Genomic DNA, 26829 nt, shown 5'->3' with positions numbered 1-26829 from the left:
GAACTCAAAGAGCACACATGGAATACAAAATTGAACAAAAACTAAGTTTCTATTTTAAATTTCTTCAGGATATTTGAAATTAATTTTTTATTTTCTGCCTTTACAAATAGATTCAAGTTCTTCTATTGTTCCCTTTTTAAAGCATACCTTCTGCTACCATTTATCATTAGTATCTTGATGGCAGAATTTTACAGAAAATTAATCAATGTGTTCTGGGATGCTTTAGAGAAAATCAAAATTTATTTCCATTTACCCTCAAGTGTTTAAGAGGGGAAAGAAAGAAATTGGCTTCAGGGAAACTATCCAAACTACTTGAAAGTGTTCATTAAAGCCCAATGTATTGTAATTTGCCACTGAACAGAAGACGCTAAGAAAAAGACATTTTTTTTTAATACTTAAAGGTATTCATTCTATCAAGCCACACATCAGGGGGCATAGTCTGAATAAATTCCCCAGTAACAGCAATGCATTTGCACTGGCCCTTTCACATACACTTATTTGTCATCAGGAGAATGTATATTTGAGGTGGATGAATGAGGCACTTAGAAAGATGGGTGACATTTTCTGACTTAAAAGCCCTATGAGGAGTAAGACAGTCACACAAAAGCGTCCCACTGTTCCATGATGTGAAAGAAAGAGTTTGTGCTGAAAAAATAGATTTTGGAAGTACCATATTATTTTCTTTCTATCCTTAGTCTAATGAGTCTATATCATAATATGTATGTATGTATATGTACATATCTATATAGATATTTTTAAAATTTGACTTTTTTCTAGTGCATGTTAATAGTTAATAGCACTTCCATGCGCTAAGTTATCTAACACCTTTCCTTGCTGTAACATAAAATACGTAGAAATAATTTTGAAAAGAAAGTTATTATGAAGAGAACCAAGAATTCTCTTAAGAATATAACAATATCTTATGGATTCTGTCTGGCTTTCCTTTACTCAATCAGAAGAAACATGTAGAATATATGTATGCATTCATTCTGTCTTCAACTATCTATTTGGAGGTCTCTATTTGCTTGCCACTAGGAATATAGTGGTGAACAAGAAATGGCCTGCTTTCATGGAACTTACAGCTTATTAGAGAGAAAGGCATTGATCAAAAATAATCATACATCCATATGCTATAGGGCATAAAATATGCTGTGGGTTGGAGGTGGAGAGTGGAGTTCTGATCCAGTCTAAGAGTAGAAACAGCTATCTTCCTGCATAAGCTGAGACTAGTTGTTATCCAGGTGAACAGTAAAGGATGTGGTAGTGGGAATGAGGTTGCTGTGTTTTCCAGGTAGAATAAATAACAGCATGTTAATAGGCCCTGAGGTGCCACAGATGAAGCTGGGCCTTTGGGAGGTCTCAGATTTGCAGAGGATGTGGGGTAAGAATCAGAGCTCACTCTACTCTTCAACCAACTCATTGCCCTTACACTCTGGCTAGCTCTACCTTTCATCAATACACACATAAAGCTTTTAAGTTAAGGTCTTTATAACTACAAGTATAACAACATTACTCTACTCTTCCAGTGCACTTCCCATGACCTTCATAGGGGTACATGGGGTAAAGCAGATGGATTAAAATTATTTTGTTACTTCTTATATAACAGTTAAATGCTTAATGGAAGAGAGGACCAACCCAATGTTCCTAGACAATATAAAGAGCTGTACTTGCCCTGGTCAGGTGGCTCAGTTGGGTGGAACATCATCCCATACAACAAAAAGGGGCAGGTTCCATTCCTAGTCAGGGCACATACTTAGGTTGTGGGTTTGATCCCATGTACGAGATGCAACTGGTCAATGGTTCTTTCTCACATCGATGTTTTCTTTAAATTTTCTCTCTCCCCCTTCCTCTCTCTTTAAAATCAATAAACATATCCTTGGGTGAGGGTTAAAAAAAAAAGTGCTCTACCCATTCAGCATATATTATAGTCACTGCCTCACAAATGCAATAAAAGCTCCTTTGATTACATACTTCTTCTAAGGAGTGATAAACTTCATAATTATATTCAGAGAGGGATCTTCGATTTCTCTGGCCTTGCAAACTGCTTTCCTTTTCCAGTGCTTTCTGAAGATCTTCTATGAGAATCCTAGATTTGAAATGATAGACATGATGAAAATTAAATGGAGATAATATAAAAATCAGGTAATATCAAAAGAAAATCATGCATCTATGAAAGAAGGCAGCAAAGATAGACATTTCTAAAACAACAAATGTGGGGAGAGTATTCTTTTCCAGGAAATAAAAGCTGTTAAATAAATTATATAATAAATATAAGATATAAAATTATAAACAGATATTCCCTAATAATAATGACTACTATTGATTGAGCAGCTACAAGAACTGAATAATGAGTAAAAGCTCTTGTATTTATTGAGTGCCTTCCAGGTAACAGTCACTGTCCTATGAATATTACACACTGTCCCATGTATATTATTACCTAAGATTATGTGTAAATAAAATTGTATTCTTATCTTCATTTTACAAGTGGGGAAACTGAGCCTCACAGTAATGAAGAACTTGCAAGTGTCACTGCTAGTGAGTGAAGAACCAGAATTTGAACTTAGAATGTGAACCCAAATTCGAGTCTTTGGACTCCAAGTCCAGTGTGACATTATGAGAATTGGAACAAGATGAACTCTTTCACTCCATCGCCACACCCTCCTTTCCTGATGTTTCTATCTGTTCCTATCCCTCTCATCACTAAGAGACTTTTTCATGTCATCACCCAGTAATCTGACCCAGGACTCAGAGAGGAAAGGGAGAAAAGGAAAGAAGCTACAGTTCTCAAGAGGAACTTGAAGAAATACACAGAGTGGGAAAGAGTGAATTTCACTGCTTGCCACAATGCCAAGATAAGACAAGCTCAGCTAATCAAAGTGGATGCATTTGGAAAGTAAAGACTGAGACCAGGGTGGGGGAGTCCAGGGTCACTGAAGTGGGTGGAACTGGCTCAGCTGTAGTCATTAGTGTTCTTGATGAGACATCTGAGCGATACAGGCTTGTTTCTGTAATAACTCACCCATGTCCTTTAACTAGAGGTAAGTAGCCATGAAGTAACACATTCATATCAAACATTTAAAAGTGTTGAAGAGCCCCTCAGCAATTTTTCTGAGCCTGGCAGTTAGCTAAAAAGCTTTGCTTTCATATTTTATCTTTTAAAAGAACTGTTGCATAGTGGTTTAAGTGCTAATTAAATGAACACATAATGGCATCTTTAAATGACTTTCAAGGTTGATCTACACAAGCCACTTCATTAAAAATTACCCTGAATTATCTGAGTAAACACTATCTGGTCCATGAGGAAGTAGACTAACTTAGGGTAATGCTGGGTGTAGGACAGTCCTTTTAGTTCACTCATATATTTACTGAGTATTTTACCCCCTGTGGACAAATACTTAGAAATTTATCATTGGCTTACTGTTCTTTTTGTTTCAATTTTTGACTTTAAAAATAGAAACATTAAATATTAAAGTAAGGTAGGGTGATACAAAGTTGGTAAGCTTGCTTGGGAGCTACTTGCAGTAGCTCAAAATGAGAGCAGAGGATTAGTCATCCTTTCTGTATTATTTCTTCCTTTCACTCCTGAAGGAAAGAAGTTATAGATCAAAGTAAGCCTGTGTGGACTAAAAACACCTTAAACTATTGCCAGTGTAGGGCTTAAGAACCATATGAACCTTTACACCAATGTCCACACTTCCTGTGTTGTGAGAGAATTGGGGTGGTCAAGAAAGACGTGAGTGTGATCAGGGCTGAGAAGGTTGGTTCTAAACTGTCAACACCTTCCAGTTACTGCAGGCAGTTTTTAGACAGGTTTCTAGTACCATCCCTTCATTTCTCCTGGTTACTTTTCTCTATTTCAGGAAACTAGGGAAAAATATAAATAGATTTGCCAAATCCAGCAATCTACAGAAGAATCACAGGTGGTTCGGTTGGTTGGAGCATTGTTCCATACACCAAAGGGTTATGGGTTTGATCCCCAACCAGGGGCTATATGGGAGGCAACCAACCGATGTCTCTCTCTGTTTCTAAGAAAAAGAAATCAATAAACATATTATCAGGTGAGGATTTAAACAAAAAAGAATCTCCCTCTGAATTTTCAGTTTAAAAAGATAAAACACATACCTACAAAAACAAAGATTTCAAGGGTATAAAAAATTTCAGAATGTTTTCAAAATGGAGCTGTAGTATATTGTTTTTGCAGTATTTCCAAAGTGAACTGACTTTTCAAACATGAACAGGTGCAGATAACTTGTTTCCATTCAAGGTAAGAGCAATCCCTCTCATGCATCACCAGGAAGTTCTGAGATTCTGATGTTAATACTCTGTTTGGCAGCTCTTGGTAGAAGAAACGTTGTGAAGAGGGGGTGAGAATTAGGACATAAAGACAGATACACATAGCAGGAAGACAATATGAAGAGGCAAAGGAAGAAGATGGCTATGTAGAAACCAAAGACAGAGGCCTGGGAAAGATCCTTCTCTCAGTGCCCAGAGGGGACCAGCCTGACAACACCTGGATTTCAGACTTCTAGCCTCTAGAATCATGAGGTGACTATATACTTCTGTTTTTAAGCCAGCCAGTCTGTGGTACTTTGTTATGGCAGCCCTAGCAAACTAGTACAGTTCAATAATTTGTCTCAAGAGACAAACCTGAAAATTAAAATAATTGTGATATGGCCCTGGCCAGGTAGCTCAGTTGGTTAGAGCATCATCTTGATACACCAAGTTTGTGGGTTTGATCCTGGGTTAGAGCACATACAAGAAGAAACCAATGAATGCATCAATAAGTGGAACAACAAATCAACCTCTCTCTCTCAAATCAATAAAAAATTAATAATTATGATGTGGCAAGTATAGTTCATTTTCCTCATGAAGTAGTTGATTGGAAACCAGTGAATTGATGAGAAGGCTATGAAATGGAGCCCAAAAATGGTTTTTGTAATTGTATTTTAGTTCTTTACATCTTATTATTATTCCTACCTCAATTGTAGGCAGTCCTATGAAGAACTTTCCAAGTGATGTCATCAGTACAAAACCATCTCCTCCAAGCTTCCAGGCAGGAAGGGGGGGGGGGGCGCTTCAGAATTTGAAATTCCATGACAAATTTTTATTGTTGTTTAATTTACAAAATAAAACTTTTTACGGCAGAATGAGTCATTTCACCTGTCATGTTACTAAGAGGGATAGATCATCTAGGGTGCTAGACACATGGGGTCACATTATCTCTGCTTTAAAGATGACTCTAGCTATACATTATGTGTAATTGTACAGACTAAATGATAATTTTTTGAAAATATCCCAGGCTACAATAATAAAAGTCAATTAAAATGATCTCTACCTACTGGCCCCATGGGATTTAATGGACTCTTACATGTTATTATCTTGAGACAAACAAAATAAATAATTCTAAATGATTATTCTCCATGAAGAGAAAACTGGTTTAAAACACTCATTTATTAGACTCTATTCTCTGTGACATACAGTGTGGTATTTTATTCTATGTTAGTTCCACATGACCTATACTTAATAGGAAATAGAGACATGTTAAAATAACTGGTATATTCTTTTCTATCAAATAATAATTAATGAAGCATGTGAATTGTTACTGAGCACCCATAGATATAATTACCAAGCTCTTTCCTGCCAGGCATTCAGAGAATCAAAGCTACGGCAATGACTAAAATGTGTTCAATATGAACAATAGTTTTGTGCACAGCTGTGACTCTACCTTGTTCTAGGAGCACAGATAAAATATCTTACTGAAAAGGACAATCAGTACTTTAATAAGGCTGCAATTATATTTCTGGCAGGGAAGTATTTGTCACTGTCACATTACATCCACAGAGACTAGGCCCTTCACCATTAGCCTGCAGAGCCATAAGCTCATCCCAGGCCTTGCCAGACATGATTACAAATCTTTGGCTTGTTTTGGCAGCCCCAGAACTTGCTAAGAAGTTGGAGAAGTTGAGGTTAGTCATTAACAATCATGCTTCTCACTCCTCAAATCCTAGGATTCCAAACAAAAGGTAAGTCACTTGATCGAGTCTCATTAATTCACTACACTGCACTTCAGATCCCGTATTGATTCTCCATCCCTCCACTATTTTCTTTTCCCTTGTACCTGCTGGAATACCTCTTTCATTATAAATAAGCTTCCTGCATTGTCATTTCCAGAGAACTCTTCTTATATTCTTGCCCCAATAAAAATTGAACTCTCTTAAGGATGCAGATTCTTTTGTGGCTTTCTCTTCTTCCACTCCATCTACCATAGGGGCAGAGGAGAGGGAGGTCAACATGCTCCTGGACCCTGCTTCCCCCTTAATCTTCTATCTTCTAGGGAAAGCTCATCCTCCCTTCATCATTGCACTATTCCTAGTTGCTTTTTTCTACCTTCTGGATATGTCCTGATATTCCCTGTCCAGTAAAATTCTCTCTCCACCTCTAAACTTGCTATTATTCAAGGAAATTCAAGACTGCTATGATAATTCTATGGTGATTTAGCCCACCCATTCTTGACCACATCAGCCTCAGTGATCTCCATTACACTTCATCCATCTCTCCCATGGCTACCCCCTGAATCTTGCCACCAGCCATAAATGTTCTACCCCAGAACTCTTACCATCCAATCACCAACACTGTCAAAGCTTACTTCCTTTCAGTTTGTTGTCCCCATCTTACTACATCAGTTTTCAATGTAAAGGTCTTCATCCCTTCTTCGATTCTTCCATTTTGTCCCATCATGCCTCCCAGACTCTCCTCCTATCCTATTCAAATTAGACTCCATGGATGAAGACTTGAGCTAGTACCTCACTAGGAACTTTGACTTCCTTGCAACCTTGTCCTTTCTGTGTTCCTGTCCAATGAAATCTCAACTCTGTATCAGGGCTACAATCTCTCTTCTCTCCAACAACTACTTTTACTGGTTGCTACCCTAGTTTTCCTCTTGGAACACTTTTCAACACTTGTTTTTTCACTTTCATTAGATAATCTTCCTTCTTTCTTCATTCAGAAAATTTAGTGATCAGTAATGATCTTTTTCAATTAGTCCCACATTTACTGCTTCCATCTTAGAGGATAAGGTTTCTTCGTACTGCTCAAACTCACTCCTCCACTTGTGTATTTTTTCCTGTCTCATCATCCTCTTCTGCCCTATTAGTCTTTCCCCTCAGCCTACAGATAAGCCTAAATTGCTCCCTCCCAAGCAAATCCCAAATCTCAAGTAGTCAATGATGCTGCATCTCCCTGTAGTTACTCCTCATGCTCTGCATCTCTCCTTATTCTACCCTCTAAGAGCAGTCATCTTCTCTGCATTCCATGTTCTCAGGTCCCGTTCACTTCTCTGTCTCCTGCTCCTGAAAGTCTAATCCCAGCATTAGAATTACAAACACAGTTCCTATAGCCAAATCCAAAGGAATCTGGTCAGTCCTTTCTTGCTGGTATCACTGCAACACCTGGTACCACTGATGTTCCCTCTCTCAAAAGTCTTTCATTGCTTCTTTGACTACTGTGACTATCTTCCACTTACTCTATTCCTACTACTCTAACTAGTCCTTAAAAAACCCGCAAAATATCCAAATACCCAAATCTGTTTGAATCTGTCTGCTCAGTCACCCAAGCTAGATTTGGCATCATCCTTGACTTCTTCCTCTTGCACCTACATCCAACTAACTGTGGAGTCCAGGTGGTTTTGCCTCTGAACTATTTTATTGACTGCTCTCCTGATTCCACAACTCTGGTCATGACTCAGGGCCTCACTTCTCTTACATGTACTATGATTGCAGTTTCCATCCAGTTACATATACGTGGCTCCCTTGCTTACATCCTTGACTTATGCAGCATCACCTTCAGGAAAAGGTCTGAGCTCCGAACCCTGTATATCAGTCTTCCCACAACATGGCCTCCCCCACCTCTCCACATTTTTTTCTTTCTGTTCTTCAGTTGGCACTTTGTACACTAATAACACTCAACTGCATCAGTTTCCTGCAAACACACGATGCTGCTTTTCCACTTTGCTTGCATTGTCCCTTCTGTGTACAAGGATCTGAGTCTCAATCTTTGCCTAGCTAAATAGCTCCTGCAGAAAGCTTCCTCTCTCTCTGCCTTTCCATTCACCTTCTAGGGATTGCTAGGCTGCTTCCCTTCCCTCCCCCGGAAAAAACCTTCTGTGTTTATACTGATCACTTAGTGTTGATGGTGAGATAATAGGTCAATGTCGTTCCTCTCTCCTCCCCTGTTACATTAATAAGCTCAAAGGTAAATATAGTTGTTATATTCGTGTTTGCTTTCCAAATTTGATAAACAGTACCTGAAACATAGTCGTTGACACTCAATAAATCACCTGAATATGTTACCATCCAGTCCAGCTTAGTATAAATAAAGCAATGAAAAAATGCTTACTTGTATGTGATGTTGGCTTCCTGTAAGAAGGCTAGCAGAGCTCGGGAACCATTTTGGAGAATATGGACATCAGTAACTGTTCCCTCTGAGACATAGGAGATACTGCTGGGCTGCCATAGGTCCACCTGTAGTGCAGGAACCAACCTGTAATTCATATTCAGTGTAGGTGGGGAAAGATCCATGCCACAATGTCAAACATGTTATCTTGTTTGCATTCAGCAATATAAACACATTATGGAATTAGACTCAATGTTTGCATCATTAGGGTAAAACTCCTATTTGATTTTGAATTTGTTCTCCAAATTACATCACATTCATATAAATTTTGATCATAATTTATAATAGTTTAAAGATCAATATATTAAAGCTACAAGGTAAAAATGAGATAACATCATTCTAAGTATTATTTTGATAGTTTACAATTATTTACTGCACAAAAAAATTGAATAATAATGAGAAAAAATATAGAAATTACCCTTTATTCTACTATAAAAGCAAATTATGGTAGTTTGACATTTGGTAACTTTAAATGGAACACTCTCCAGGTACCTCCTTCTTCCCCAACACATGCCTTTCACCATTTCCTACCAGGTCTCCACATGTCCATAGAAATATCCCTTTCTCAGGGAAGACTTGTCAGCTAGGGTAGGTCTCCTTGTTATGGTTCTTAGAACACATTGTGTTTTCACTGTGTAACTTCCTCTTATCAGAATGTAAGCTCTATAAGGGCAAAGGATTTGTCCATTTGGTTACCACCCCATTCCAAGTGCCTAGAATGGCACTTTGTGCATATTAGCAACTCAGTTGTTATCCTTTGCATGTGTGTAAACCTCCACTTAACAATTCGCTATATGTTTACCACATGTTCAATGTATGGCAGGAAAGCAGGAGCCATGTCTATTTGGCTTACTGTAGTGTCCCTTGTGTCTAGTCTAGTGCTCCGTACCTGGTAGGAGCTCCACAGTTACTGAAAGAGTGACTGTATATTTGCAAATGGTACCTCCAATAAGGGGCTAATATCCAAAATATGTAAGGAACTAACACAACTCCACAACAACAAAGGTATGTGCAACTTAAAACCAATAAAATACCACCTTACACCTGTTAGAATAGCTATTATCAATTAAGACAAGAAACAACTGTTGGAAAGGCTGTGGAGAAAAGGGAACCCTGTACACTGCTGGTGAAATGTAAACTGGCACAGGTACTATGGAGGTTCCTCAAAAAGTTAAGAATAGAGATATCATGTGACCAAGCAATCCCTCTTTGGTGTATCAACTTGAAAAAATTGAAAAACACTTATTCATAAGGATATATGTAACCCTATGTTTATTGCATCATTATTTACAATAGTCAAGACATGGAAGCAACCTGAGTGTCCTGTGATAGATGATTGGATAAAGCAGACCTCGTATAGATTTCCAGTCAAGATGGAGGCACAGGTAAATATGCCTTGCCTCCTTGCACAACTATAGAAAAAACTACAACTAGACTGCAAAACAAATATCACCCAGAACTGTCAGAAATTGAGCTGTATGGAAGTCTGACAACTAGGATTTAAATAAGCCACATACATCCGGTCAGGTAAGAGGGGCAGAGATGTGAAGAGGCACAAAGAGGCACGTAGATGTGGAATGGGTGGTTTATAAATATTGGGAGCAATACCTTGGGAGTGAGGATCTCAGCTCCAGACCTCACCACTCACCTCAGGGTTCCAATGCCAGGAATATAAGTCCCCATAGCTTCTAGCTATAAAAACCAGTGTGGGCTGGGGTGGCGGAAGAACCTTGGGATTCTCAAGAGACTCCTCTTAAAGGGCCCACAATAGACTTAGGACACATGCAGACCCACCCCCTCTTGGGTTCAGCACCAGGCAGCTGCTGGAAGGTTACCAGTGGCATATAGGGAGAAGTGAAGCAACTGGCAACAGGGTGAGTGACAAGAGACAGCTTCCTCCAGGCAAAATCCCAGAGGCCATGCAGCAGCATTTTCTTCTCTCTGAGCCCTCCCCCAGCAGAGCAACAGAGTGGTGACATGGGTTGCCCCACCTAGGTGATTACCTAAGGCTCTGCCCCATACAAATATAGGTGTGTCTTTCTATAATAGGCCACACTACTTAGACAGGGAGTCAAAGCAGCTCTACCTAATACATAGAAACAAACACAGGGAGGCTGCCAAAATGAAGAGAAATATGGCCCAAATGAAAGACCAGAACAAAACTCCAGAAAAAGAACTAACAAAATGGAGATAAACAACCTATCAGATGCACAGTTCAAAACACTGGTTATCAGGATGCTCCAGGAACTCTTTGAATACTTCAATAGCATAAAAGAGTTCCCAGACAGAAGTAAAGGCTGCATTAAGTGAAATAAAGAGACATCTATAGGGAACCAACAGTGGAGGGGATGAAATTGAGAATTAAATCAATGATTTAGAACACAAGAAAGAAAGCATTCAATTAGAACAGCAGGGAGAATTGAAAAAAAAAAAAGAGGATAGGCTAAGGAACCTCTGGGACATCTTTAGACATACCAACATCTGAATCATAGGGATGCCAGAAGGAGAAGAGGAAGAGCACAAAACTGAAAACTTATTTGAAAAAATAATGAAAGAAAACTTCCCTAATTTGGTGCAGGAAATAGACATACAAGTCCAGGAAGCACAGAGAGTCCCAAACAAGTTGGACCCAAACAGGACCACACTAAGACACATCATAATTAAAATGCCAAAGGCTAAAGATAAACAGAGAATCTTAAAAACAGCAAGAGAAAAAAAGAGAGTTACCTACAAAGGAGTACCCATAAGAATGTCAGCTGATTTCTCAAAAGAACCTTTGTAGGCTAGAAGGGACTGGCAAGAAGTACTCAAAGTGATGAAAAGCAAGGGCCTACAACCTAGATTACTAAGTACAGCAAAGCTATCATTCAGAATGGAAGGGCAGATAAAATGTTTCCCAGACAAAGTAAAGCTAAAGGGGTTCATCATCGCCAAGCTATTATTATATAAAATGCTAAAGGGAATTTTATAAGAAAAAAAAGATCAAAATAATAAATATTAAAATCACAAATTCACAATGGTCAATAATTGAATCCAAATAACAAACTGAGCAAACAAGGAGAACAGGAACAGAATTATAGATATGCAGATCATTTGGAGGGTAATCAGTTGAAAGGCTCAAAGAGGAGAAGAGGGGAAGAGGTGAGAGGATTAAGAAGTACAGATTGGTAACTACAGAATAGACAGGGATGTTAAGAACAGTATAGGAAATGGAGTAGCCAAAGAACCTATATGCATGATCCATGCACATGAATTAAGGAGGGGGGAGTTAATAGAGGAAATGGGGGTACTGGGCAGAGGGGAGCAAAGGGGGAAAACTGGGACAACTGGGACAGCATAGTCAATAAAGTATATTAAAAAAAGACAAGAAAAAAAGAAACAACAATAAAAGATCTGGTACATATATATATAATGGAATACTACTCAGCCACAAAAAGAATGACCTATTGTGTTTTGTGATGACATGAATGCATCTTGAGAGCATCATGCAAAGCAAAATAAGTCAGACGGAAAAAGACAAGAACTGTGTGATTTCACTCGTGTGTGTGATATAAAACAAAAAGTAACAAATGAAAAGATGGGGTCGGGGGAGGATAAAGAGGGTAAGGGGGTCAAATATATGGTGACAAAGGGAGACTAGACTTTGGGTGATGAGCACATAATGCAATACACAGATGATGTATTATAAAATTGTATACCTGAAACTTATGTTATCAACCAATGTTCCACCAATGAATTTATGTAACAACAACAAAAAAGAATGAAGGACTGAACTCAGCTGGGAGGGAACAGACCACTATTTTCTGCATAAGCCTCAAAATGCATTCAATTAGGTGCAGTTTGTACAGTCATGTCTGTTTCCTCTCTGCTCTGGGACTCCCTTACCCTGCATTTCCAGAGTTGGTTTGTGGCTGAGCTTTTATAAGATAAGGTTGCGTTTATCTTCACTTAGGTGTCAGCATCTGTTTTCAGTTAGGAATTCTAAGACTAAAAAAAGTTTGTGACTCAAGGAAAAACACACCTTTAGTGGTATAATTTAATCTGGAACAGGGTAGAGAGGCATTGGTTTTTGGGACAAAGAGTCTACCTGTTTTCTTTCAAGCAGCTGACTCCTCCACTAACTTGCAAAGGCAAATCTGACCTGCTAACATTCTGTCCAACAATACTAGAAAAACAGAATTGTGGGGCTGGAAGGGATGCTGAGAGATCATTTGCTCCATCTGTCAGCCCTTGGGCAAGGGTACATCTAGGATTCAAACAAACTCCCCAATAGATGCATCAAAACCACATCTTTTTAGTCTCCAAAATAGGAGAGTTGATAACATTAATTTAACTTATATCCACACTAACAAGGGAGCAGACATTTGTCTTAATCTCTTACATTGCAGCACAATTTCATTTTTTTCTTGTTCCCTTCTTCAGTGAGCTGATTTCTGGCCTTTATGACATAAAATATGTTGATATCTTTCATTTTTCTTTATATGTTAGATTTTCTAATCCTTTAATCACCTTTGGGACTTGCCAGACTTTTTTTTCTGATTGTGTTGTTTTTTAAATTCTTTTATCACTAATTAAAAAAATTAATTACAGTTGACATTCAGTATTATATTAGTTTTAGGTGTACAACATAGCGATTAGACATTTATGTAACTTACGAAGTGGTCATCCCAATAAGTCTAGTACCCATGTGACACCATACATAGTTGTTACAAAATTATTGACTATATTCTCTATGCTGTACTTTACATCCCTGTGACTGTTCTTTATGACTATTTGAACTTCTTTATCCCTTCCCACTCAAAACCCCTCCCATCTGGCAATCATCAGTTTATTCTACAGACATTTTTTTTTTGATATTAATGTTTGCTACCATCCCTTAATGCCAATGGAGAGGAGGAAATACTGCCATACTCATAGGATAAAGAGCTACAGGAACCTAAAATTATATGAATAACCACTCTGAAGATGAGTCTGTAAGGGTTATTTTCTTATTTTACATGCTAAAATAAGAATCCTCGCCCTGCAAAAGAAAATAGCTTCCCCATGTGAATGTTGGGTGACCTTGGATTATGATGACAACAAAGTATCATCAACCTTGTCAGGATGGTCTAAGGTCATTTGCCAACCATTGCAGGTCTCTGCTGCAAACAGTCATTTAAATCCAAGGAAAGAATGTTCCTTTGCAGATCCTTCCATTCTTGGAATTGGGTGGTTGCTCCCATGTGGTCCTTTTTTATGATTATCTGCCACATTTAGTCAGATCTATTTAAGAGGCAGAGGCAGTTCAGTATAAAGGTCAAGAATATGGATATTGGAACGCAATGACCCTCAGCTAGAATGCTAGCTCTGGCAGCATTGGCTCTGTGACATTTCTGAGCCTCAGTTTCCTCATCTGTCCTGTGAAAATAAAAAATCTACCTGCAGGCTTTTCTGTAGGATTAACTGCAATAACAGAAGTATACCATATAGCAGAGAGTCTGGCACACAGTGAAAGCCAAACAAATATTACCTATCTGTTGTTATTATTTTTGGAAAGGATAAAAAAAGAAAAGCTGGAAGCAGTAAAGATAAAGTTATATTTTACATGTTTCTAGCTAAGATGAAGGATATGGTGAGACTTTCCTCTTGTTCAGAGATTAAAACCTATAACTGGCTTTAAGGAGGATGGTAAAGCAATACATAAGCCATGAATATGAACAAAGCTGGACTGTGGTCTAGCACAAAGGCTGGATTTGAAGCCACTCTAATGTAGTGGTTAACTTCCTGAACTCGGAAGTCTGAATGCCTAGGATTCAAGGTGCCCCAATTAGCATCTGTGTGATGTAGGGCAAGTTCCTTAACCGTTCTGGGCCTCAGTAAAATGAAGATGCTAATTCTTGGTTAATTAGTATTTGATAATGTTAGTGGTTATTGGTGTGTTGTTGTTGTTATTATTATTATTATTACAGGATTATAGAGATTATAGAAAATGCAGTGCTTAAGAACTTGAATTCTAGAACCAGACAGGCTGAGTTTGAATCCTAGCTCTGACACTTATTAGTTCTGTGACTTTGGGCAATTTACTTTAGTTCTCTGCACTTCAGTTTCCTCATTTACAAAATGGGATTGTGAATAGTAAATTTTTCATAGATTGATAGACTTAAATTAATACATATACAGTGCTTAAAACAGTACATGGTGACTAGGAGACATTCATTAAATAAATCAAAATTCAAAATTTTTTTTGCAATTCAAAAATAATCATAATACAGTGTGGCTCTAATTTCATGGCTCTTCTGGTTTTAGTCCTATGCTCATTTACTGGCCTGGTCCAGCCTCCATAAAGCACTCACCTGTCTTTTAGGCCCAAGGCTGTTTATACATCTTATTTAGGTGTCACTGGAATGGTGATCAGTGTCCTTCAACAGCTTCAGGGTGAGTTCCATATGTAGATAAGGAAAGACACCTGAGGTGTTCTTTCAACTTGGTAACAGATGGCCTGCCTCCCAGCTGCCCCAAATAACACAGAAGCACGGGAGAGGATGGTCCTGCTCTATATTTACTCTTATTTTCTGTTGGCTACACAAAAATTCACCAATTTTGATAACTTAAAAAAATGCATGCAGATATGATAGCTGTCACAATACAATCTAACAAAATTATATTGAATGAAGTTAAAGACAACTAAGCACTATTAGAGCCATCCTAAAGAAAAATCCAAACTTTTTGGCCAACCCAGTATGTTTTCTGGAGAAAGTGAATCAGAGAGGCTTAGAAGTGGTAATATAGGGCATTTTAAGAGACTGTGGTTGGATGGAAAACAGGTATATTAAGTGAACATCTACATACCACCTGGCTGCTTTTTAAAATATATTGATAAAATGTTCAATTTACCAGAACGCATAAGTATTATTAATCTAAGTGCATCCAAAAGTATGTACGAAATATCGATAATATCATAAGGATTGTAAATTATAAATCTTTAGATATATCTCAGTAACAAAGATCATACTTCCTTCCTGAGAACACATAGAATTTCTTGAAAATTGACTCAATATCAAACTACAAAACAAGTCTCAACAAATGTCAGAAAGAGGATGTCAAACAAATGTTCTCTGATTATAGCATAATTAAATTCAAAAATCAGTGATAGATACTATCTACATTTAGAAATTTAAAAACACACTTTAAATAACTTGTGGGTTAAAAAAGATACAGGTGAAATTAGAACCAAATCAAAACTAAATACAATACAACTTTCTAATAGAGAAATTTATGACCTTAAATACTCATGTTACAAAAGAATAAAGAAATTGATGAGTCATATGTCTAAATCAAGAAGTTAGAAAAAGAATAGTATAAACTACAAAAAGGTAGATGATAGGGTATAATATAGCTAAGAGGATAAATTGAAATGAAGACAAAGGTAATAGTGAGGATCAGCAAAACACAAAAGTTGGTCTTTGAAACAATTAAAGTAGAAAAAGTATTAGCAAATCTGCTTAAGAACAGAGAAATGAAGACTCAAATAATACTAGCAATGAGAATGATGTAAACTCAAGATTTATCAAATTAACAAAAAGTGGGTACTATAAATGATCTTAAGCCAATACATTTGAAAACAAAAATTGAAAAATTTCATAGGAAAACATAATTTACCAAAATATAACTTAAAATTATCTTAAGAATAAATAAAAATCTGGAGTTATTATCAATTAACAAGTTGACTTAGTAGTTAAAAATTTATATTCTTCCCAACTGCTACGTGCAAACCCTATATAACAAGATAAAACAACAGCAGGCTCAGGGAAGCTCTAACACATGTGCAATATATAATATTATCTCAATCTTATTTTAACTCTTTCAGAGTTTACAGAAAAAATAAATGCTTCTAAAACCATTCCATAAGGCTAGTATGAATTCTGATAAGAAAAACCAGGCAAGGATAGCATGAAGAAAAAAATTATAAGCCGATCTTACTTATAAACACAGGTGCAAATCTTAAAAATGTATGTTAGCAAACTAAATATAAAAAATACTAAAATCATGACTGAATGCAATTGTAATATAACATTAAAAACCTATGAATGGATTTTGTCATATTAATAGTAATGTACTAAAGAAAAGAAACAATATGATCATATCAGTATACTCAGAAAAATAACTTTTGGAAAATTTACATCTATTTAATCATGATATCTGTAGAAATTAGTAATAAAAAGTATATTTCCTTAATCTATTAAAAGGTATTTACTAAAAATCTTCTGCAAACATTTATATGCAGTACTGGTATTAGAGGCATTCATGTTAAAGTTAGATACAAAGTACCGTATTTTTCACATTATAATACACATCTGACCATAAGATGCACCTAGGTTTAGAGGAGGAAAATAAGAAAAAAAAATTCTGAACCAAATGTTTACTAAAGTATTTAATAAAATATAACAGAATAATATTTCAACCATGTAAAGTGAATAGCAGTCAACAGCAGTAATTAGAACCATCATCACTGTCATTAACAAATGAGGAGAGACTTCAAGGTTCAAGTACTCTTCTAGTTTTCTGGGAGCCCCAAGAACTCATCATGGCTAGTGTCAGAATTTATGAAGCTCATTTGCTCACAATCACTGATATCACTTTCTTTGCTATCTTCATACTGACCAGGCACCCTGAGATTCAGCAGTAAAGTGGGACATTTAAGCGTCCCCAGGGGTTTTGCATGGGCCCACCACTTCCTCTTCTAACAGCTGTCGCCATCGCTGACAGATCAGGTAATACACATCACAGTCTGTGACTCAATATTTGCTCCACAAGGTGCACAGACATTTTCCCCCAACTTTTTGGGGAAAAAAAGTGCACCTTGTGGAGCAAAAAATACAGTAAATGTGCTGTAATACCAGTTCCATAGCTTATACTGAAGGTCATTGCCAAAGCAAAAAAAAAAAAATTTTTTTTTAAGAATCAGAAGTTAAGAAACAGAACTGTTATTCATAAACAACTATCTGCACAGAGGTCCAGAAAACCAATTCAGGCAAACCATGAATACTGAAAGGTTAGTGGCATTTAGGGATATATCAACATAAATATGAAGGGCTGTCCAGAAAGTATACAGCTATGTACTATGAAAAAGAGACATTTATTGAAGAAGATAGAAGATACAAGAAACATTGTACATAAGATAACGACACTTCAGTCCCCTTTAAAGTAGGCACCTTGGGACCTCACTCACTTTTCCACATCACCATCAGTTAACCCATTGTATTTTCCAGAATCTCATCGATGGTCTGAAATATTTTCTCCTTCAAAGGTGATTTTAGTTTTGGTAAAAGACAGAAGTGACAGGGCACCATATCTGGGCTGTAGCAGGGACAAGTCACCATAGTAATGTGATGTTTTGCCAAAAAAAACTCTGCATGAGATGAGATGTATGAGCAGGCACATTGTCATGATGAAGTTGCCAATCACCAGTTGCCCATAGCTGTGGCCTTCCAAATCATGTGAATAGTTTCTCTGGAGGAATGTTCAAACTTAATGCAAAATTTGATGCAGATCCATTGGTCTACTCACTTAGTCATTTGAACGTGAGAGCCACATAGTGGCTCAATGGTGTCTGCCATCCCCACTGACTAGTACAGTGAAGTTATCATTGCTCATGCATGTGAGTTTCAGTCCACTCTCCTTGGCTGCTAGGTTACATCGATGTTGTGCAAACCGTTCTTGATTTATTAACAATGGCTGGAATTTTTTCAGACATACCCCATGTATATACACACATATCAATGTAAATGTGTATTTATTGGCCTTGAAATATCTTCAAAAAAATAACATTAAGTGAAAAAGCAGATTATAGAATAATAGGAATAGGTGACATCACCAAAATGGTGACATAGGTGACCTCAGCCTTTGTCCTCCAACAAAGATCAGCAATCAGACAGATACCCATGAACAAAAACAGATGTGGGAGAACCCTGGAGTTCACTTAAGAAAGTTTAGTAACACAGTGGAACAAAATCCATGAGAATAACTGCACAAAAAGAGAAGGAAGATGGCTCCATGTTGCCAGCATCATCCCATTTCCCCTTGTTAAGCACCAGGAGGGAACTTCCCAGATCAAAGAGTTCCCCTTACCAGGAGAGGAAGAGTTGGGTGAGTGACCAGCTTCTGCAGTCCTTTGTGGTCCTGCACTATGGTTCTGCTTCAGTTTCGTCTCAGACCAACAAAGCTGAGCTGCATAGAGATGGTATGAACAAGGAAGAAAAGCGGGGGCTACCCATTGTAGCCGTGCAGTGGGAGCAAGAGGGCTCACAGTGAACTGTTATACAGATAAACCCAGCAGCTTTCACTGCTGGAGAAGGAACCACCACATACATCCTGCAGACTTCACCAGCTTTTGCCCCACAGGGTCACACTTATTGATAACAGCTGCCTGAGTTCCTCCCTGTCTCCCATCCTCCCACTGGAGCTTGGAAACTGCACCCACAGCAAGTGCCAGATACCAGCCTATGACTGATCCATACTGTTGTGTATGTGCTTATGGCTGCACCTCTTGCTGCATGCCACTAACCTGACACCCATCACCAGCCTCTACTGTAGTGTGAACACCTTGGGGGAGATTGTGTAGGCATGGGAGAGCATGCTCACAACCAGGGCCTCTGCAGCTGCTTGTGGCCACGATCAGGCTCTGTCTTCTATCAATAATCTGCACTACCATACTCACCTGTAGTTAGCCTCTCTAGCCGCACCTCTGCACATCCTGGCCCAAGTCCTGCTGCTGGCCTCCACTGCTAGGCACATGCCCAGAGGGAGATTGCACAGTCATGGGAGAGCACGCTGACAGCCAGGGTCCCTGCAGCTGCCAGAGAGCCCATAGTTGGCCTAGGCCCTTTCTGCCTGTCCTGGCCCTCACCACTACGAGTGATCTGCATGTAGCCCCTGCTACTACACAGGCACCTGTACCTGGCCACCACAGCTGAGTGTGTGCATCCTACCAGCTCTGGCTACCACTGGTGCCTGCCCTGATCTCTGGCCATTGATCCTGAAGGCATTGCTGAAAACTCCAACAGCCCTTGTAGCCACTGTGGACCACACTGTTACTGATGGTGTGGACCCTAGTGGCCTGAAATGTAGAGCCATAATGCCCTCCTGGACTTGGTGCCACAACCTACCTGTGTACTTGGTGCCCTGCACTACTAGACCCAAGTTCACAGCATGCCATAGCATGCTTCCACCTGCAAGTAAAAATCTTCCCTTACTGAAGTCGGTCCATAAAGTCAGGAAAAAGTGGCTGCTTCTTCAAATGTGCAGACACCTATGCTTACAGGGATGACAAAGAATTAGAGAAACATGATTCTACCAAAGAAATAAAGTAAAACTCCAATAACTAGCCCTAAGGAAATGTAGATCCAGGAATTTCCCAACAAAGAATTGAAAATAATTATTTTAAAGATGCTCAGAGAACTACAAAGGAACACAAGTAAACAATTTAATAATTTCAGGAAAACATTAGATGAACAAAATGAGAAGTTAAAAAAATAGAAAACATAAAAAGACAAACTTATATGCAAGACCCATGGACATGAACAATGGTGGGGGGATTGCCTGAGGGAGTGAGGGGTGCTGGGTAGTATATAAAATAGATGTTATTCAGCCACAAGAAAGAAGAAAATCCTGCCATTTTTGACAACATGGATTAACCTTGAGGGCATTATGCTCAGTGAAATAAGTCAGAGATGGACAAATTTTGTGCGATATCAAATAAGTGTGGAATCTAAAAAAGCTGAAGTCATAGAAACAGAGTAGAATGGTGGTGACCAGGATCTGGGTAGGAAATGGGGACATGTTTCTCAAAGGGTACAAACTTTTAATTTTAAGAGGAATGGGTTCTGGGTATCTAATGCATAGGGTTATGCTTATAGTTAACAATACCCTATTATACACTTCAAAGTTGCTAAGAGACTAGATTTTAAATGTTCTGAACACAAAAAAGAAATAGTAATTATGTGATGTGATGGAGGTGTTCGTTAATGCTGTGGTGGTAATCATTTTTTAATATATAATTATATTAAAAGAACAAATTGTATACCTTAACCTTATACAAAATTGTATGTCAATTATATCTCAGTAAAGCTGTAAAAAAGAATAGTAGGCACAGTATGATGCCATTTGTACAAAAACAAACATATATATATTTAATAAATTTTTACACACACAAAAACTGGGATGAATACAAAACTAGCTGGGAGGAAAAAAGACCCATAATTCAAGTAATTTGAATTCTACAAGAGGATGTTTGACTTCTGGTAGAGAATGCTACTCAACTCTGCCATCTACAAAATTTTTTTTTTATCTCCACCTGTTTCTTTCAAGTCTTTTATACATTCATGTTAGGAAACTGCCTGCTTACTGGGAACAAGAAATGGCAACTTGACGAGAAGAAAGGATCAGTCTCACTAGTAATCAGGAAAATGTAGATTAAGACAGAATAAATTAATACCACATAGACATTCAAAATTTTTAATGGAAATACCTTGAGTATGCCATTATTTAGTTACTTGAACCTAATGACTTAATAAGTGGAACTGTTAGGTTTTTTTTTTTTAACTTGCCAATGTATCAAGGGCATTTTCCAGTCAATACATACAGATCTGTCCCAAAGGTGTGTGCACCAAGAATTTATTGATGAATTTGGGTCCTTAGAAAACAAATCCAGATATGCAACTATTGCACTCTCTGAAATATCTGAAGACAGATTTCTTTGTGGCATACTTTTTACTATATTGCTGAAACTCTTCTAATTTTGAAGGACATAGGCTGGAAGAGATGGCAAATTTCTGGTAATCTCATTTTCCCACAGTACGGGATACCTATTAGATACCTTTTTTTCCGTAGCTTTTCTTGTTAATTGACTAAGCTGGTGCTTCCATTCTGTTGTTGGAACTTTAAATCCAAGAGTCTCTACTGCAGGACTTTCCAAAGGGATGTGGCCCTCCCTGGCTCTGTTTTTACCCTGTTGTTGCTGACATGCCACTCATCTTTCCTGTACTGTGGATTGTCTCTAAGGTCCAGGAGGGACTAACGATGATAGCTACACACCAACGTAGCCCACTGGCCTTACAAGGCTGAAGTGAATGCAGTACTCTGGAGGCTTAGTCTACAATGGACAGACTCTGTTGGTATTAACGGACAGTTTTTAGACTCTTGTGTTAAATATTCCTTTGAGATCATGAGCTTTGGGATTGTGCATGACTATGTTCCCTTTTCATTCCTCTAAATAAATGCATGTTCCCATTAGCTGTTCCTGACTCCACTGGGCTGTCATTACACTCATAATTTATTGTCCTCTTTCCTATACCTAGTGGTCATCAAATAAGTATCATAAAAATCATCCTTTATTGATATTATTTCTAAATTTCATGAGTGAGGAAAGATGGGCATTTATAGGCACAAGGCATAAGCACATATGGAAGTTTTTGTTTTTGTTTTTTTAACGTGTTTTATTGATGATAATATTACATTTGTCCCAATTTCCCTTCCCTCTGCTCCCCTCCACTTGGTGGTCCCCCTCCCTCCAGTTGCCCCCCCCCTTTTAGATCATGTCCATTAGTTGTGCATATAGTTCTTCTCAACCTCTCTCTGTCTATTCCATTCCCTCCTACCATGATCCTTAATTCCTATATCATCTCCCTCCCTCTCCCCATTCCCCCTCCCTGTTGACCTCCCCCCAATATGTTCCCCGTACCTATAGTTCTTTTTCCACTCTCGTTGCCTGTTTAGTTTGCCTTTGTTTCAATTCCCTAGCTTCTGTTGTTTCTTGTGATGCAGTTTTCATTTTAGATTTCATAGTCTTGATCCTCCTTTTTCTAAACCAGTCCCTTTAACATCTCATATAACAGTGGTTTGGATCTAATGAACTCTTTCAGTTTTATTTTGTCCTGGAAACACTTTCTCTGTCCTTCTATTCTGAATGACAATTTCGCTGGATAGAGTATTCGTGGTTGTAGGTTTTGGATTTTCATTACTTTGAATATTTCTTGCCAGTCCCTTCTTGCCTGCAGGGTCTCCCTTGAGAAGTCAGCTGATAGTCTAATTGGGACCCCTTTGTACATGATTCTTTTCTTCTTTCTTGCTGCTTTTAGGATTCTCTCTTTATCTTTAATTTTTGACATTTTGATTATAATGTGTCTTGGAGTGGTTCTCCCTGGGTCCAGTTTTTTTTGAATTCTCTGTGCTTCCTGGATCTGTAAGTCTATTTCTTTCCCCAAGTCTGGGAAGTTCTCCTTTATTATATTTTCACTCAATTTTTCAAGTTCTAGTTCATCTTCCTCGCTCTCTGGCAAACCAATGATTCTTATGTTGGGCCTTTTATAGCTGTCCCAGAGGTTTCTGATCCTCTCATCGTTGCTTCCCATTTCCTCTCTCTGCATTGGTTGACTGCTTGTTCCTTCTCCATATTCCGGTTTGTTGAAATGAACTCTGGCTTTTTTTTCCTCACCATCTGTCTCGTATGTGGTTTTGTTCCTTTTGTTATCAGTGTTTTTCACTTCTTTCTCATCTTTTTCCAGATTTTTTGTTAATTCTGTAAGCCACCTGATAACAATGGCCCTGAACTGAGCCTCTGACAGGTTTCTTATTTGTTCATCTGTCAGATTCCTCATCTGTTGCCTGGTGAGCTGTGCCACCGGGATTTCTATAGTTGTCTGCCTCATTCTGACAGATGCGTTTTGTTTTCTTGGGCCGGCTAAAGGGGCAGCCCACATATGGAAGTTTTTGAGGCTGGGCACATTGGATTAAATAATCAGATATTTTAGACATATATTTGTAAATGTGTTAGCCCTCCTGGGTGCTGTTCCTTGCTAAAATATGACCTATTCTAGGTTCAATAGAAATTGGGCTTCATTTAGGTAAGATTTTCTTTAGATAGTAATATAAATGATGCTTTTGTTAATCCTATTTCTAGTTAAACTGGAACAAAAAATTCAATCATGTAATTGTGCACATTCTGAATGGGACTGAAGGTAAGGACTGGTTGCCCTTACAATCTCACCTCTATCACTCTATGTTGGAGTCAGATCATCTAAGACAAGAAAATGCTGTAGCTGTAAGAAGGAGAAGAATGAGAAAGATTGCATACACTGACAGCCAAGTGGTTCTTTCAGATAAAAGATAACTGCTAATTTTTAAAAGCATTAAGAATTTTCAAATGTTCAGTTGTTTAAGATTTTAAGCCATCAAGAACATTCATTTCTAAAGTGATAGTTTCATTTACATGACTCTTAACATCTGGGCAATATTAGAAAGTTATAGTTTTGTAAGAATAAGAAAAAGAAATAGAATGCATTAGAACCAGAAAGAAAAAAGTAAAACTGTCTCTATTTGTAGATGACATATTATATCTAGAAGATGCTAAAGACTCCACCAGTAAAGTTACAGAATATAAAATTGATATGCAAAAATCAGTTATGTTTCATACACTAATAACAAACTGCCAAAAAGAGAAATTAAGAAAACAATCCCATTTACAATTGTATCTAAAAGAATAAAATACATAAAAATAAATGTAACTAAGGAGGTGGAAAACCAACCTATATACCAAAAAGTAAGATATTAAAGAAAGAAATCGAAGAAGACTAAAATGAATGGAAAGATATTCTGTGCTCATAGATTGGAAGAATTAGTTTCATTAAAATGTCCATATAACCCACAGCAATGTACAAATTCAATGCAATCCCTATCAAACTTCCAATGGCATTTTTTACAGAACTAGAACAAACAATCTTAAAATTTGTATGGAACCACAAAAGATCCAAAATAGCCAAAGAAATGTTGAGAGAATAACAAAGCTGATGAACAATACTTTTTGATTTCAAATTATATAAGTGATAGTAATTAAAACAGTATGGTATTGGCATAAAAGAGACACATAGATCAATGGAACAAGACAGAGTGCCCATAAATAAACCCATTCATATACGGTCAATTAATTTATGACAAAGGAGCCAAAAATATACACTGGAAAAGGATAGTTTCCTCAACAAATTGTGGTGGGAAAACTGCACAGTTACATACAAGAATGAAACTGAACTCCTATCTCGCACAACACGTAAAAATCAACTCAAAATTAATTAAGGACTAGAACATAGACCTGAATGCCCTGTTAGGGAATAGATGTACATTAAGATCAATGTCTAAGGTGTAACACCCCTTAATAGTATTAGGTAGCATTTGCCTAAGTCTATTCCTGCAATGTCTTCCTCCTTCCAGTTCCTGTCATAAGGATATATCAGATTTCTAAGTAGTACATGCTTTGAAAAATATATTGGTAGACAACTATTTTCTACTATGTCCATTTGTATTATCTGGAGAGAAACCTTTATATCACAGCTTCTTGAACTGTAGAGAACATCAGACTCATTTAGATATCCTGACAAAATGAAGATTCTTGGGACCTCCTGCCAGATATCCTGATTTCAAGAGTCTTGGTTTGGTACAGGAGAATCTGCCTTTGTAACCAGCCCATTAGGCAATTATAAAGTACAGTTGTTCTTCATGTATTCATTTGTTCCAAGATAACCACAGATACCAAAACCCAAGGATGCCAAGTCCCTTACATAAAATGGCATAGAATAATATGTAGTCAGCTCTCTGTATCCTCAAATATTCACCTGTGGATTGAATACTGTTTTTGACCCAAGGTTGGTTAAGTTCACAGGTATGAAACCTGTGGATACAGAGGGCCAACTGTAGTTGGTGTGAGGACCATGCTTTATGAAAGTCTTCTGCATGTAGGGACTGTTCTTTCAAGTAATCATTAATGACAGCACCAAGTTTAACTATAGTTTTAAGACACTGAAAATTTCCTTGCTTTACATAAGAAACCCACAGTGACACTTAATCACCTGCTCATTTCCAGTGACTCTTAGAGAAAGGTCAAATCTCGGTACAGTTTGAGAGGAAAATTCATCTACTTGGCTGCAGGAATGGATTTGCATAGAGGTGTTCATGTAGAGATAGGAGCCAAATCAATTCTCAGTTTGTCCTGAGTCAAATCTACCCAGTATACAAATTTTCAGAAAATGTTCAAATGCAGATACAGTATGTTCTGGTAGAATGTACATTTCTGTGATTCAAAGTAGCTTCAATATGACTGGTACTTGTCTTAGTCTGTTCAGCCATCTTCTTACTATGTCCTCACATGGTAATGGGACAAAGATGCTTTCTAAGGTCTCTTTTATAAGGTCACTAATCCCATGCATGAGGGCCCCACCCTCAAGACCTAATCACCCCCCAAGGCCCCATCACAGTGGGAAGTAGATTTCAATATGAATTTTTTGGGGGGATACATTCAGTCTACAGTGGTAATACAGGGTAATGTCAAAATCCTGAATTTTCATTGGTTCATACATGATGTCCCCAGTGCACTGCCAAGTGACAGGAACTAAACACAAAGGGTATTAGAGCACAGGAAGGCCCAGAGGAATACATGACCACTCATGATCCTATTCACCTCATATTCTCACCATTGTCTCAGCTTGGCCACTGCTCTCTCGTGGAAGTGGCCTTTGCTTGATTTTCCCTGATTCCTCTGAATGTTCTCTGTGTTGCTATAAAGCTCAATGGCTTCAACCTTTTCATCATCCATTTCCATCAAGCTGCTGTTATTTACTGCAATATACTCATTTATCATACTCATCTTAACTGTCATATTTATTCATTAGGAATTTAGTGTTTTACTAGGGCTTTTGTTGTTAATATTCTGCTTATAAAGCTGCATAGGTTTAAGTGGTCTGTCACTAATCCAGTTTTTCTCAAAAACCTTGTCATTTTTAGAGTATAATTATGTAGATTGCAAGGATTTTCTAGAATACATATATTGCATTATAGCAAAAACACCTACATTTTAAAACAAAATGGAAATGCTATATCTATGTGCTGTTTCAAATCATTTATGTTTTTGTTTATTGCCATGAAGAGGAATGCTGAAGAATGGGCAGGTTTGACTTTGAATTTGGAATCATTTAGCCTTGTTTTTGATGCTACATCAAGGGGTTTGGTTTATGAATCACACAGCTTCTTACAGTGGCAGATCGCTGCCCAGTTTCTGACAGATGTGCAGTTAAAGATCCAAGAATCACACCAGGAACTTTATACAGAAAACAAGTATGGAAAGAAAGAGGTATATTTTTTGGGGGGGGGCATGCTAAAGTTTTGAGGTACCCATTAAAGATCTCAGAAGGTTTCTTGTGGCATCATGCATAAGAATGAGAATTTTCACTCCATTATTATTTTTTAAATGCTTTTAGTCATTTTAAGTGTATAGTTCAGTAGTGTTAAGTATATTCACATTGTTGTGAAACAGATCTACAGCTTCTTCATCTATATCCATTACACAACTCCCCTTTT

General features: G+C 37.7%; 1 protein-coding gene across 1 annotated transcript in view; it reads right to left on the bottom strand.

Annotated features, from left to right (window-relative positions):
• The window catches only part of CPA6 (carboxypeptidase A6), an 85993-nt gene extending 59874 nt beyond the window's left edge, over positions 1 to 26119 (bottom strand). The window contains exons 1-2 of the mRNA XM_090284895.1: positions 25947 to 26119; positions 1972 to 2086 (exon numbers count right to left, since the gene is read on the bottom strand). Coding sequence (XP_090141021.1) covers positions 1972 to 2086; positions 25947 to 26119 — 288 coding nt within the window. The remainder of the gene's footprint in view (positions 1 to 1971; positions 2087 to 25946) is intronic.
• Positions 26120 to 26829: the final 710 nt, after the last annotated feature.

The sequence above is a fragment of the Furipterus horrens genome, unplaced genomic scaffold (assembly GCF_987537825.1).
Source record: "Furipterus horrens unplaced genomic scaffold, mFurHor1.1.pri manual_scaffold_7, whole genome shotgun sequence".
NCBI lineage: Eukaryota > Metazoa > Chordata > Mammalia > Chiroptera > Furipteridae > Furipterus > Furipterus horrens.
This window is presented reverse-complemented; position numbering and strand designations above follow the sequence as displayed.